Source organism: Metarhizium brunneum, chromosome 5 (assembly GCF_013426205.1).
Source record: "Metarhizium brunneum chromosome 5, complete sequence".
NCBI classification, from domain to species: domain Eukaryota; kingdom Fungi; phylum Ascomycota; class Sordariomycetes; order Hypocreales; family Clavicipitaceae; genus Metarhizium; species Metarhizium brunneum.
In genome coordinates this window covers 4082594-4095650 of record NC_089426.1, presented here as the reverse complement: position 1 = coordinate 4095650, position 13057 = coordinate 4082594, and the positions used below count along the sequence as shown (strand labels likewise).

At 51.6% G+C, this 13057-nt stretch overlaps 4 protein-coding genes across 4 annotated transcripts; 1 reads left to right on the top strand and 3 right to left on the bottom strand.

The window, feature by feature from the left end:
* Positions 1-2679: 2679 nt before the first annotated feature.
* On the bottom strand, positions 2680-3432 carry G6M90_00g092710 (uncharacterized protein; the record flags this gene model as incomplete). Its single annotated transcript, XM_014686429.1, has 1 exon — positions 2680-3432. The coding sequence occupies one exon, from the start codon at positions 3430-3432 to the stop codon at positions 2680-2682; it is 753 nt and encodes a 250-aa protein (XP_014541915.1).
* A 1284-nt stretch (positions 3433-4716) lies between these two features.
* Positions 4717-6557, bottom strand: LAC12_5 (Lactose permease; the record flags this gene model as incomplete). The annotated part of the gene is made up of 4 exons (XM_014686428.1): positions 4717-5765; positions 5828-6105; positions 6169-6248; positions 6312-6557. The coding sequence occupies 4 exons, from the start codon at positions 6555-6557 to the stop codon at positions 4717-4719; spliced, it is 1653 nt and encodes a 550-aa protein (XP_014541914.1).
* A 2046-nt stretch (positions 6558-8603) lies between these two features.
* On the top strand, positions 8604-10394 carry MUTYH (Adenine DNA glycosylase; the record flags this gene model as incomplete). Its single annotated transcript, XM_014686427.1, has 1 exon — positions 8604-10394. The coding sequence occupies one exon, from the start codon at positions 8604-8606 to the stop codon at positions 10392-10394; it is 1791 nt and encodes a 596-aa protein (XP_014541913.1).
* A 265-nt stretch (positions 10395-10659) lies between these two features.
* Positions 10660-12222, bottom strand: G6M90_00g092680 (uncharacterized protein; the record flags this gene model as incomplete). The annotated part of the gene is made up of 1 exon (XM_014686426.1): positions 10660-12222. The coding sequence occupies one exon, from the start codon at positions 12220-12222 to the stop codon at positions 10660-10662; it is 1563 nt and encodes a 520-aa protein (XP_014541912.1).
* Between the last annotated feature and the right edge of the window lie 835 nt (positions 12223-13057).

Genomic DNA, 13057 nt, shown 5'->3' with positions numbered 1-13057 from the left:
TTGTAAACTATCCGAGTAAGTATATTGATAGTTCTTGGCGGTTATACGCTTTTTTTGCTATTATACCTTGCTATATAGTATTGTTGGGTATAATAGTTAATTAACCTCTTATATTTACTTGCTTACCTTGTATTCTTGACTAGATAATATTGCATAATTTAATGCGAGAACATGGTATTATATATAACACCATCTTAGTTTCCGTTCTTAATATTCTACATGCAAGTTTTGGTGCTAAATAAGTAAGCCACGACTAATACTATAATAAGTCTATTTGCAATCGCCGCGTCGGCCGTGTTAATAGACCTGTTCTAGCCTGATACTAGGATCTACACCTCAGTCTGATAATACCGCGTCGCCTTCTATTACAAGCGGCTAGCTATTAAATATAACTACCCTTATTAATATACTTATATTATTGGTATTATTTATATAATCTTAGCAAAAACTATTTTCGTTCTTCTATTAGCAAATATCTTTGTGTGCTATAATTCTCAATAAAAATCGTCGGTACTATCCCTTTTCTCAACTTTAGACAGCTAGGCAAAATAAAAGAACACTCATTTTTTATTCAAAAGAGTGGATAGTTATTTATTACGTACTATGAGACTTCCTATTTAGCAAGAGAGGTTTTTTGGGGTGTCAAAGAAAGAACAGCTTGATCTTAACAAAAATAAAGTAGCAGATATAATGAAAGTATGTCAGTTTGGAAGGCTACTTCCAACTTAACTAATATCAATTTTGGCCTTCATCTACGGCAAATAAGAGTAGCGTCGTCATCGTAAATGAGTGGCATTTATTCTTTCCAAGAGGTCGAGGTATACGCAATTGAGTCCTCAATTCCATGCTTCCTATCATAATCCCATTCAGTAGTACTGGCACCAGTAAACATACGCCCAACCCAACCACGATCCTCTATACCCTGGAATACAGGCTCTATACGAATATTAATAATTTCCCTATATTGTATACTAAATAGCGGGCTTACCAGAATAGCTAAGGGTGGACGTGCACCCACAGAGTGTGCTCTGGCACACGTGCAGAACTCGAGCCGCCCAACTTTCAGCAGTATACTGGCTATAAGGTGCTTGTAAGTCTTTGCAGACGTGTCTCGAGTCTAAGTCTTTATTGGCCACCCAATCCAATGGCTCGGGTAGGGGAACGCGAACAAACTTGGCCAGCCCAGTGGCGGTAAAAAGAATACTGGGAAGAAGAGAGAGCTTCATGTCTGTCAGAACAAGAAGGGGAAGTGCTAAGTGTGATTTTGTTTATGGAATATGTTAGATAGCAAGAGAGGTGTTGGCAGTCTTATATACCCAACAATCTTTATATGGGTATACATGTACTCTCAAAAAAATCTCAAGAGCTGCAGCGTACACCGATTTTTAGCTATACGTTGAAACTTTGTCTTGACACGTAAATTTGGGCAATCAGAATCTACTCGCTGCTTACAATAACGTTTGAACCCCTCCCCCCCACAAAGATAGAGTTCACCGCGCAACTATGCTTGCCTATAGAGAATATTAAGTAGTTAGACCTAGCCAAAAAGTATAATAACTAGAAGTAATTTTACTACAAAGTTTACTATAAACTTATTATGGCTCTTGCAGCCTTTTATCGTATAGGATACACCCTCCTATCTCCTATAAACTTTCTCTGTCTAGTGTGTATGCGCCGTCGTCGGCCATTCAATGCTACTAGATATCTGTAATTCGGCAACAGACAGAAAGGGCAGGGAAGGAGTGTTTAAAGGACTCAGTCTCAGGCCATGAGGGGAAAACGAATGAAGTTCTCCTCGGCTCCTCTTCCTGGTCAACTGCCGAGAGCTGAACGTCGAAACCAAAGGTGCATAAGCCACTGGCGACAGGGCAGACTAGGTTCTCAACTCGTCAGTTGTGTCATGGTGACGACATCGACATCTTCCGGCAGCAGGACGAATCGTTGAGGGTGCAACCCGCATTGCCAAATGCCAACGTGTTGTGAGCGTATGCTCCTAGCAGTAATCCGTTTAGATTAGAGGGCTGTTAGACTAGCTTTAGATTGCGTCAAGTTGGAACGCTAAATCTAAACTGAATTAGGCAATTACGTAGAGAACTCTGGGCTGGACTAGAGCGAAAGTGTGATGCAGCTCCAGTCCAACTGCTTCCGCCCCCGGGAACCAACCTGGTCGTTCACCAACATCCGGATGAAAGCCCGTCTCGCGCAGAACCACCTAGAGCCCGGCGCCACGCTCGCCATCTCGGCGACGCTGACAGAGTATGGCTTCCCAGTATCCCGCCGCGCCAAGGTCGCGCTTGACTGCGTGCCCAGCTCTTCTGTCGGCTCCTGATACATGACTTCAGAAGCGAGCGGGAGTCTTCTTCGGCACCTACTAGTAGCAAGTATAAAGACTAAAATTATACATGTAGCTATTAAGAAGCTGTGATAACGTCACGGCCAGGGATAAAATTGCCAAGTCTTTAGAAGAGAATAGCTCCCAACTCTCAGACTTACTAAACAGACGAAATTCAACGAAATTCAAAACAATTCTATATTCTAGTCTTGCAACTTGGTAATGTAATTCCCGCAGAATCCCCGTACGCGCGTTGTAATGCGTCTCAATGGAAACCCATAGTGTTCAGTCCACCAGTTCAGTATATCTTGGTCCTGTATAAGTAGATCCACCAGGCACACCATTATTTACCACTTCGGTCCTTTGCCTTTTCCTTTGCCGTTGCCTTTAGTATTAGACTGCACCAGGTTCTTAGCCCATTTATTCACTTCAATCGCCTCATTCATCGTCTTGACCGGCTTCACCGGCGACACCACAATAATACGAGGATTACTCTTGCTCCGCTTAGCCTCGAGCGTGTCGCCCGACCACTCTCTCATATTATCAATAATAAACTGCTCGTTGCTGCCGTGAATCGTCGCCGCTATGTTGCGACTCCCGCCCTGGTTCTTGATGCCTCCCTCGGTATACTTGACCGTGTAATAAACACGGGTAGTCGGCGCGTCGTCCTTTTCAGGAACATCGGGAACAAGAGGGTCCCAAATGCCTGCATGTCGATGCTTGGGGTCGATTGGAGTCCTGTCCTCTTCTCTATATCTCGGTATCTCATTGCTGTCCGGGGGGGCGTCGCCCTCGGGCGGCGGCGGCGGCGATCCCTCTGGCGCTGCGGCATCTTGTCGCTCTGGCTGGATTTCGCCCTCGGGCGGCGGTGAGCCTTCTGGTGTGAACGCCGGTGGAGTCTCTAGCTCCGGTCGCCATATTTCCGGTCCCTCGAGGAAGGGAACCTCTGGCGATCCTTCGAGTGGCGGAGCGGCGCCTTCTAGCGGAAATCCAGGTTCCTCGTGAACGAATGTGGGAACCTCGACGATGTTGAATGGTGCCGCGCTGCTGCTGAGGCAGAGGGAAAATGCAATGGCCAGAACGGCTGAGGGCGCGCGCATAGTGAAGACAGCGTGTTATGATGGACAGTGTGTGGGCGCTCTGGGGTTGTAGATGGTATGATAACAAATACAGACATGTAGTTGTAGAGAACTTTTACTGGAGGGACAGCAGGTTAGATGCTTAATTTTATATTTACACTCACAAACCTAGCGTACTACTAGACGAGCTTGTTATAGGTACGTATTGCGCAACCAGGAAAGTATGGAATCAAATTGGATACCTGCTAATAATTTATGCAATTAATACTACTCGTCTTGGCATTACGGCGTTTTTGTGCCGGCGAGGACCGGCTTTAACGCACCTCAGCAGATATTCCACTATTATATACTCCGTATTATAGTGCAGCTCTTGTAGGGTTATTAAGTGATATTCAATCTTGGGCAAGCGCATACTTGTTATTGGTCTTGTAGATTCGCATAAATATTACGGCCCTGCTCAGATAAGACTACCACGCCATAAAGCCAACCTAGAAAAGATAAAATCTAGCCAGAAGAAAATGCGGACAGCCAAGAAAATGCGTGTATTATTTTTCATTACTTTTCCTATGATACAAGCTAAAACTATAGCCAGCCACACGGGCAGAGCGTGGGATGGCCTGGAGGTCACTTTCCTACGCGAGCTAACACAAGATTCAAGTGTTTGGCTGTTTCTCGTACTGCTCGCCCGTAATAGAGTGTCTTTACCAATAAAACTACGCGAGCTCTGTTGCTGCTCTTCCAAGAGACGTCTGGGCTTCTAAAGTCGGTAGCTCTACCAGTAGTACATCTGTCGCACGAATTGGCAAGCAATGCTCCAAGACGCAATGGTAGCCAAATTGGCACCTCTTTGCTCGTATTCGGAATCGGCGACGCATGGGCGAGTCATATCGCTTTGTTCGCAAGTTAGAAGCTGGGTTGGTGTTGGTACCGGGTGTGTGCCCTCGAACGGGGTCCGTAGCAGCAGCTATTACAAGAGTGAAAGCAGAGGAGCCGTCCATTTCTGGAACAGCGACGACGTCTTCAACCGATATCACTGACCAAAATCACCCTCTGCATTGTACATGTACAAGGCGCAGGTTTAAATGTAGCGCTTCTCTAGCCCTAGTTGTGAGTACAATGCCTAGGCACAGGGTGGGTGTGTATTCTGCATCTGGTCGGCAACAGGACACTCCACACATGATGCAAACCATGCAGAACCGAGTGGGCTTCCAGCCTTTATTCATCGACGCTAAATTATAAATGTCCGTCGCCGCGAGGCTGATTCAAGACACCTCCCTTCCAGAAATTATTGAGCGGTAGTTCGCCCTATGCATCGTCCCCGTCCAGTCCTTGCAAGTGTCCATCCCCTTGTCGTACCATGACGGCCTTCTGGAGGGCAGCACGAGGTGGGAACTTGGCATTGAAGACATCGTCCATCTCCTCGAGGGTGCGGCCACGAGTCTCAACACCAAAGACAAACCATATGACACTATAGAGCAGGTTCAGGCCCACAAAGATGAGGTAGTACCTCCAGTCGATCGAGTCCAGAGCAATAGCGGTAACATACGTGTTGTACAAGTTGGCGCAGTTGGACAGAATGACGTGAATTCCCATTCCTTTGGCGCGAGTAGGCGTGGCCAGCACTTCGGCACAGTACGTGGCGGTAAGCGGAGTGTAGACAAATGAATAGGCGCATCCGAAAAGGAAGATGAAGGCAACACCACCATTGGAGAGGGCTGAGCTGACAGTCTTGGTCTTGTCCTCAAAGTGGCTCGAGAATCCCGTCACGCCGCCGAAGAGGCCTGCCAGAACAATACTGCCAACCCACAGCTTGGTTCGCCTGCCAATGCGATCATTGGTTGCCGATCCAGCGACCGCGCCCGCACAAGAGACAATCGAGTTCATAAAGGTAAGCAGCAGTCGCTTTTCGGTCGTCTGGATGCCGAGAAGCTTGTACATGGAGGGCAGATAGTAGGTCAAAACAGAGTTACCCGCCATCTGAGCAAAGATGGACATGAAGGCCATCATGGCGAATCGCCAGCGGGCGTTGTGCGTGTCGACAAGAGCCCAGTAGTTCCACACGCTGGAAGCCTTCTGCAGCTCGATGTTCTGCTCGAATTCTCGAATCTCAAGCTTGACCATGGGATGTTCCATGTCACCACCGCCGTGATATTTGGCTAAAATGGAAGCGGCCATTTCCTTCTTGCCCTTCATGGTGAGCCACCGTGGAGATTCGGGAACGAGGCAGGCTCCAATGAAGATGAAGGCGGGCGGGATCAGCTGAAGACCCAGGGGCAATCGAAAAGCGAGTTCGCTGTCGTTTTTGGCAGAGGCATATGCCACGCCGGTGGCCAGGATGGATCCAGTGTAGAAGACTAAAACGACGTGTCAGGCACATGAACAGGTGCAGTACGCATTTCCAGGGGTCGATCCATACAAGTGTTATAATAACCGACAACACGGGCTCGCCATTGGGGAGGGGCGAGTTCGAGGGCGTAAGTGGGAGCGGAGGACGTTCCGATAGACACACCGAATCCGAGGACAAACCGTCCACCCAGGAGGTAGGAATCGTTCTGGGCAGCGGTCTGGACGGCAGCTCCGATCATGATCAGAACAGATCCAGTCATCATGCCCGCTCGACGGCCAAAGTGGTCGCAGATGGGACCAGTGAATAGAGATCCGACCATGTTTCCAATAGTGTAGATCATGAAGATGCTGGTTTGGAATTAGCAAGTTCGAAGGGGGCCATTTACATGGGACAGGAATGGCAATACAAACATGCCGGTGGCAGACCCAAGCTCGGTGTGGTGAAAATAGGCCTTGTACTGATCCATAGCATTGATGGAACTGAAGATGGACTAGATGACGTGTTATGAAATAAAGCAAGTGCATGAGTGTAGGGTCACGGAGCGTGGACATACGCCGTCGAAGCCAGAGGCGGTTGCGTTGAGTGCGGCAACCAACAAAATCATGTAGAGCTGCAGACTGGTCTTGGACCAAGGGTTCAAGGGCGCGGCCGTGACAGTCTCGTAGAAGTGAGCATCACCCTGGATCTGGGTGATTTCACGGTCGCCTTTCTCCATGGCAGGATCGACGTCTGGGTCGGCGTGGATTGATCCATGGCCGACCGTGGCCGTTGGCTGTGAGCTTCGTTTTTCTAGGCCCATTTTGGTGATTGCTGCGTTGGTGATTGACGGACTGGGTGAGAGCCTCGTTCCAGTGTCTTGACCATGTCCAAAACCACGTAGGAAACGGTGGTTTATCTATCTCGTCGACTGGCCACATCCCCCAGGTTCTCAGGGCCCAGCAGGCTGGGGTGACCAGCCGGCAATTGCAAGTTCCATGTCACGGCACGGAGAACCCCTCCCCCAACTTGACCCCCAAGGTGTGCAAGCCATGCTTTGAAAACGCTAGTGAGTAGTTAGTCTCTCAGTGCCTGGGTGGTGGAAACGCCGGTGGACGACCAGGTCGTGACAATACTTCTTCAGACATCTGGGTTCTCGTGACAACAGGCTCAAGCAGGGTTGATAGCGTGAGTACCCAAGGCTGTGGATTGGCGTTAACAGACATCTAATCTCAGGGTCATCTGTTTGGTTTGCCTCTGCCGTTGGGCAGGTGCTCCGTAGCTCCTTCTAATCCTGACTCTGGCAACGGCGAGGAAGGTGACCCCCACGGTGGCTCCCTGTGCCACCCGTCGACGTCTGGCATTCTCGAGGCCCCCCGCGCTGCACTCCAGACAAGATGCCTTCGAAATCGAATTGAGCAAGATCTGCCGACATCTTCATGGGCCTGCGTTCGTTGCGCGCACCTTTTCCCAAAGGATAACGACGAACACGGTGCGGGTGACAATCGTGGCACATTGACAGTTCCCTTCATTGTTGCCGCCAAGCACGCCACGCCTGCTTCAAGGTTACAGTCGACTCAATATCTCCCCACTGGCAACCCCCATTCAAGAACCTTGGTCTGAAGAATTGAGCCGTGTTGGATTCGATATCAATTTACCATTCTTACCAAGCTGAACGTCGCTCAGATATCGCATTTCTGCCAGATGCTCTATCGCACCCAACTTGATGAACCTCTACGGCAAACAGCAGCTCATGCTTCCATGCTGCCGGCTTGTCGACTCTCCACCTGGGGATATCGGGATATTGGGATATCGGGATACCGTACCCCAATCCCTCATCTCAACGAGAAACTCTCCTCATGAATTGAACAGCTCTTCCCCCGCGAATTGGAGAGCCATTTTACCTCCTTCATATACCTTAATTGATGCGACAAGCCAGCGCCAGGTACGCTCCGCCGAGAGTTGACCGGAGCTGTTTCCGCATTCGCGCATGATAACTACTCGGTATGCACTTCCCCCCCACACGGGGGCTCCATGCCACGAGCTGATGGTCCCATTCCTTTGGGTCAGCTAGGCTTTGAAGTTTCATATTGAGCTTGGTCTGGGTTGTGATTGGCGTGGCAGCCCCCTGTGCATTAACAGCTTCATCATTGTTGCAGCGTAAAGGCTGATGCTTTATGGTTATTCAACGTTCTCAATTCAAGGTCTTGAGAAGCACAATATTTTGATCTTCGCGGCCTTTTCCGAAGGGCACAGGCTGCCGGAGCGTTGGTCGCCACCAGGATGAATTCCGGTTGTGAGTGGCAACAGGAGCGTTCTGCATCACTCCAGCAGGCATGACTTCTGCAACAACTTCTCGAGACTCCGTCAGAGCCAAACGACTTTGGTAGTAGTATACTAGTATTGAAGACCCCCATGTAGCCACGTGGGCGACAGAGTAAATTTCAAGCCATCTCATACGAGCCTGAGACTGCATTGGGTTTGATATGCACTCTCATGCGGAATCCGGTGTCGGCGGTGCCATGCTAAGGTAAAGATTATTGGAGATTGGAGCAGTCGACAACGGTTACGCAATTAGAATCGACGGAGTTGGGGCGAGGGCGCACTTTGCCTCGGTGCAAAGTAAGGCAGCACACGCATCTCTCCAAATTGCTTACAGGCTCTGCCGTCGTCGGGTTTGTGCGTCACAGGCCTGCGTTGGTGCCTGAGACTGAAGTACGATGCACAATATGTGACGCTGCGCTACGAATCGGCATTCCACGCGCGCGGTGGACCTGGAGACGCGCCAACCACGACGCGTTCATTTCAAACCGCCATTCAACAGCATCAATGTATCAACACAGCTGACGAAGCCGCAAACATCCGAACCATGGTTGGAAAACGCTCAACGAGGCCGTCATCTAGAAACGTATCGTCCGGTCAGCCAAGAAAGCCTAATGGGTCATTTTCAGCTCGTCTCAGCGCGCCACGACACAGCGACGATAGCTTTGGTTCTGATAACGACAACCAGCCATCCGACAATGAATTGAGAAGCGCCAAGAGACGCAAAGTCTCAAAACCTCGATCGAATAGGGTAAATGGCACCGGCATTTCCATATTCCAAAATTGCGGCACTGTTTCACCAGAGCCATGTTGCCCTTCGTCGGGGCGGCAGCACTCGCTCTCATACCACAAACCGCTATTCCTCTGTGATAGCCGGGGCTTCGAACATCGGCAGGCCTTGTTGTCATGGTTCGACTCGGTCAGCATGACCCGCGCCATGCCTTGGCGTAAACCCTGGATCAATCCTTCCACGGAACCTGATGCATCACAGCTCAGAAAATTGCTTGAGCGACGAGCATACGAGGTGTGGATTAGTGAAATCATGCTGCAGCAAACGAGGGTTGTTGTGGTTATCGACTATTGGAACCGTTGGATGGACAAATGGCCTACAATCCAGGATCTTGCCGCCGCTGACCCAGAGGACGTATTGGCTGCCTGGCGAGGGCTGGGATATTACAGTCGAGCGACACGAATTCACGAGGCTTCCAAGTTGGTGGTGGGGGACCCGGCAATGCAAGGCTTGCTGCCATCAGCTACGAACGATCTGGAGGCCAAAGTTCCTGGGGTCGGTAGATACACAGCCGGTGCCATATCTGCAATCGTCTTTGGCCGAGCGGCCCCAATGGTGGATGGAAACGTTCTTCGCGTCTTGAGTCGTCAGCTAGGCATATACGGCAACATCAAAACGGACAAGAAAGTCATCGACGCCATCTGGGCAGCAGCTGATGCCCTCGTTCAGACTGTGGCTCTCGACCGCCCCGATGATGAAGACGAGTCAGAGGTATCCGATAGACCCGGTCGATGGGGACAAGCACTCATGGAACTAGGCAGCACGGTGTGCACGCCGAAGCCAAACTGCTCGCAATGTCCCGTCACCGCCTCATGTCGTGTATATAGCGAAGCGAAGAACACGGAGCAAAATAGAGGAACCGACATTTGTGACATTGAAGATCTCTGTACACTCTGCGAGCCACTGGAAGAGGAGACCGACAACAGCCCAGAGCCAACAGCCTTGCAAGAATCAAAACCCAACCCCAAAACAACAGACAAGAACAAAGGGCCGAAACAAATGACCCTGGCGGCATTCTCATTCACAGGAGGAAAGCCCGCCAAACAAAACGACTCCAAAAAGGAAGACTCTGGGAAGAATGGGGCCGAAGCCATTTCCAACTACGCACGCAAATTCCCCCTGAAAACGGCCAAAAAGCCTGTCCGCGAAGAAGAAACCGTCGTTTGTGCGATCCGCCGCCCAGACGGGTCGTATCTCCTCCACCGTCGACCAGACAAGGGGCTGCTAGCAGGACTATGGGAGTTTCCAAGCAAGACGCTGCCCAGCAAGGACGATTACGCCACAACGAAGCAGCGTACGGCATTGGCCAAAGCGCACATGAAGACGTTACTGGGCGGTGTATCCCCTAAGCACATGGGAGAATTGGGAAGTGTGCCGTGGTTGTTCTCGCATCTGAAGCTGACCATGCATGTGCACTTGTTCCGAGTTGGGGAGAATGGTGCTGAGTGTGGAATAGGAGATCGGGCCAGATGGAGTGATGATGTGGAAGGGGAGTCTATGGGCACGGGAATGCGTAAATGCTGGGCGTTGGTGAAAGATGCGGAATGAACAGAACTACATTAACTGGCTGGAGTATATTGCGCTGAATCAAGGTATACGCCAACAGGTAAGTATCACATGACAAATACTGGGGTTTGGCCTCATTCTTCTACATCTATCTCTACTGTCGTCGCTTTTGCTGAATCACAGACATGATTTGTACCATACGATACGAGTACCAAGCTATAGTTACATCTATTTACATACCGTCTATATCACCAAAACGGCATCCAAGTCGTGGTTTATGTACATGTGAGCTGCCGCACACGGCGCATCAAAAGCGATCCTGGACTACAAACCTACCACTCCCGGGGACCACCTGCTGATTGGCCGGCCGATCAGGATTGAACCCGACCAGGCAATTGACCGTCTCGGCCCCCTCGCCAGCGTCATTAATGTCCTTGCCCACGGGATCCCTCCACAACCCCCGCAACTTGATATACATGTCCAGCGCATCGTTCATGGTGTTGCCCATGTCGAGGGCCTTGGCAGCCCTCGAATGCGAATAATACGTCATTAATCGCCTTGCCGAATCCCTCTCACCACTCGCAATGAGCGTCTCTGCGCTTCTCTCCACCCACTCGAGGTCCCTGGCGGACTCGCTCTCAAAGGCAGTCAGTGCATCCGTCACAATGGGGAAGAAGAGCGCCGGCGCGCTACACATGTAGTACAGGACGCGCTTGAATATGCGCCCCGCAAACCGAGAGGCCTCTTGGAGCTGGAAGTCGGGCGCGAGGAAACTACTCGACGCGCCGGTCGTGAGGTAGCGGTGCTGGCCAAACTCGGGGGGGACGGACTGGCCGCCGAGCCACCAGGGGATGAAGGGCGATGCGACGGAGCCCGTGGGTGCGATCCAGACCCTCAGCATGTCCGGGTCGACGCCCTCGCGCAGGGAAACAACCTGCCCGTAGCCGGCCTCGTCGTCTGCGATGCGGTGATCGCGCACCCTCTCCATGAGGCCTGCCTCGGACACGGGCGCCATGGCCAGCGTGGCGTTTTCCAGAGCCGCCTGCGACATGTACTTGAAGCCTCCGTCGCGCTCCGTGTACCCGGGGCCCTGGGGGCCGTACACCTTGAAGATGTTGAAGGGCTCGCCGGAACCCGGCCTCCACCACCCCTGCTCGACGGCAAACGTGACGATATTGTCCGAGCCCATGAAATCGCTGCTGTTGGCAAAGTCGACCGGAAAGTCCCCAATGTAGCCGGGGTACAGGGCGCGGACCTGCGAGGCGCCCAGTCTCTCGGCCGCCCAGAGCCCCCTGCCGCCGGCGAGTTCCCAAACCACCCACCCCTCGTCCTTGTCGGCAATGAGGTGCGTGTTCCCGCCGTAGGTGGCCTCGCCGTGGTCCCTGATGAGGTCCCGGATCAGCTCGACTCCCTCGCGGGCAGTGCTCGCGCGCTCCATGACCAGCCTCGCCATGTCGCTGTACTGCACGCCGCGCTGCGGAGTGGGCGTCATGCGGATCAGCTCTGCGCGGTTGGTAGCCCACACGTCCCTGACGGCGACTCCCTTCTCGTTCAGGCCGCCGTTGGTCAGGGGCGCCGGGAAGCCCATGTAGTCGGAATACTCCATGCTGAGGTACCGAAATGTGTGTTTCACCTGCGGGATGCGCATCAGCTCCCCGGGGATGTTTGCCCCTCCAGTGACGCCAACCGTGACGGTTTCATTCGGGGCGTGGTCCGCCGCAGGGAACAGCTGCAGCCAGTGGCTCGACACCTCCTCGCCCGTGCCGCCGACGAGGACGCTCCCGTCCCGCGTGAGGTTCTTGCCGACGTAGAAGGCGTAGCTGGCCAGGGTCTGCGGGACAAGCACCGCCAGGCCGACGAGGGGCTTCATGATGCCGAATTTGCACCGAGTCGGCGTACGTGATGAGAATCCGTGGTGGTCGTGTATCGCATCTAGGAGGTGGCTTGAAGCACAATGGTGGCGTGCGATTTACCCTTTTTTTTTTCTTTTTGGGTTTTGAGGGCCTGCTTATATTTAGGTTTTCCGGCTGGCCTTGGACACATTATGTAAACTGCGTTTTTTGCACTGCCGAGGCGAATCGAGGCGGATGATCTGATCACCAGACTGTTGCTCGTGCGTATGCCCAGCTGACTCGGCCTCGTAGTCGATCCGAGTTATGGCTCTTGCCAGATTAGGCTTGGTATGGTGGGGCAACAACAGATGCTGATTCATGGAAGGCTACATGCACTTGGGGGTGACGAGGACGATGCAAGGTGAGATGTAAATGATGGGCAGTCAGTGACCTACAATGATCACAAGCCAACCATGAATAAAATATAGCCCTTCTTTATAAATACCACGATTAACTTTCAAATGATCAACCGCTGTTGCAGTGGTACGTCTCTTCATCCAGGGGTGATGTGCACTGGATGTGGGGTTCTGGTCCAACACCGCGTTCGCACCAGACTCTATTCAAGCCTCGTCACATCTACTTCACACTGTAACCCCCATTCAGTATCGCATCGCAAACAACGCATCTCTATTGCAAGCAAATAGCACATGGCATAATTCGACAGGGCCAAATGTGAAGATGACTCGCGCTTTGGAATAGCTTTCTAAAATGGCATTGATAGTCTTTGTCACGATTTAGCAGGTGCAACCCCTATTCAACAGCACTTGGTCACTGATCAAGTCTATTTTCGCCAGGAAATTAGGCCTCTTTTTC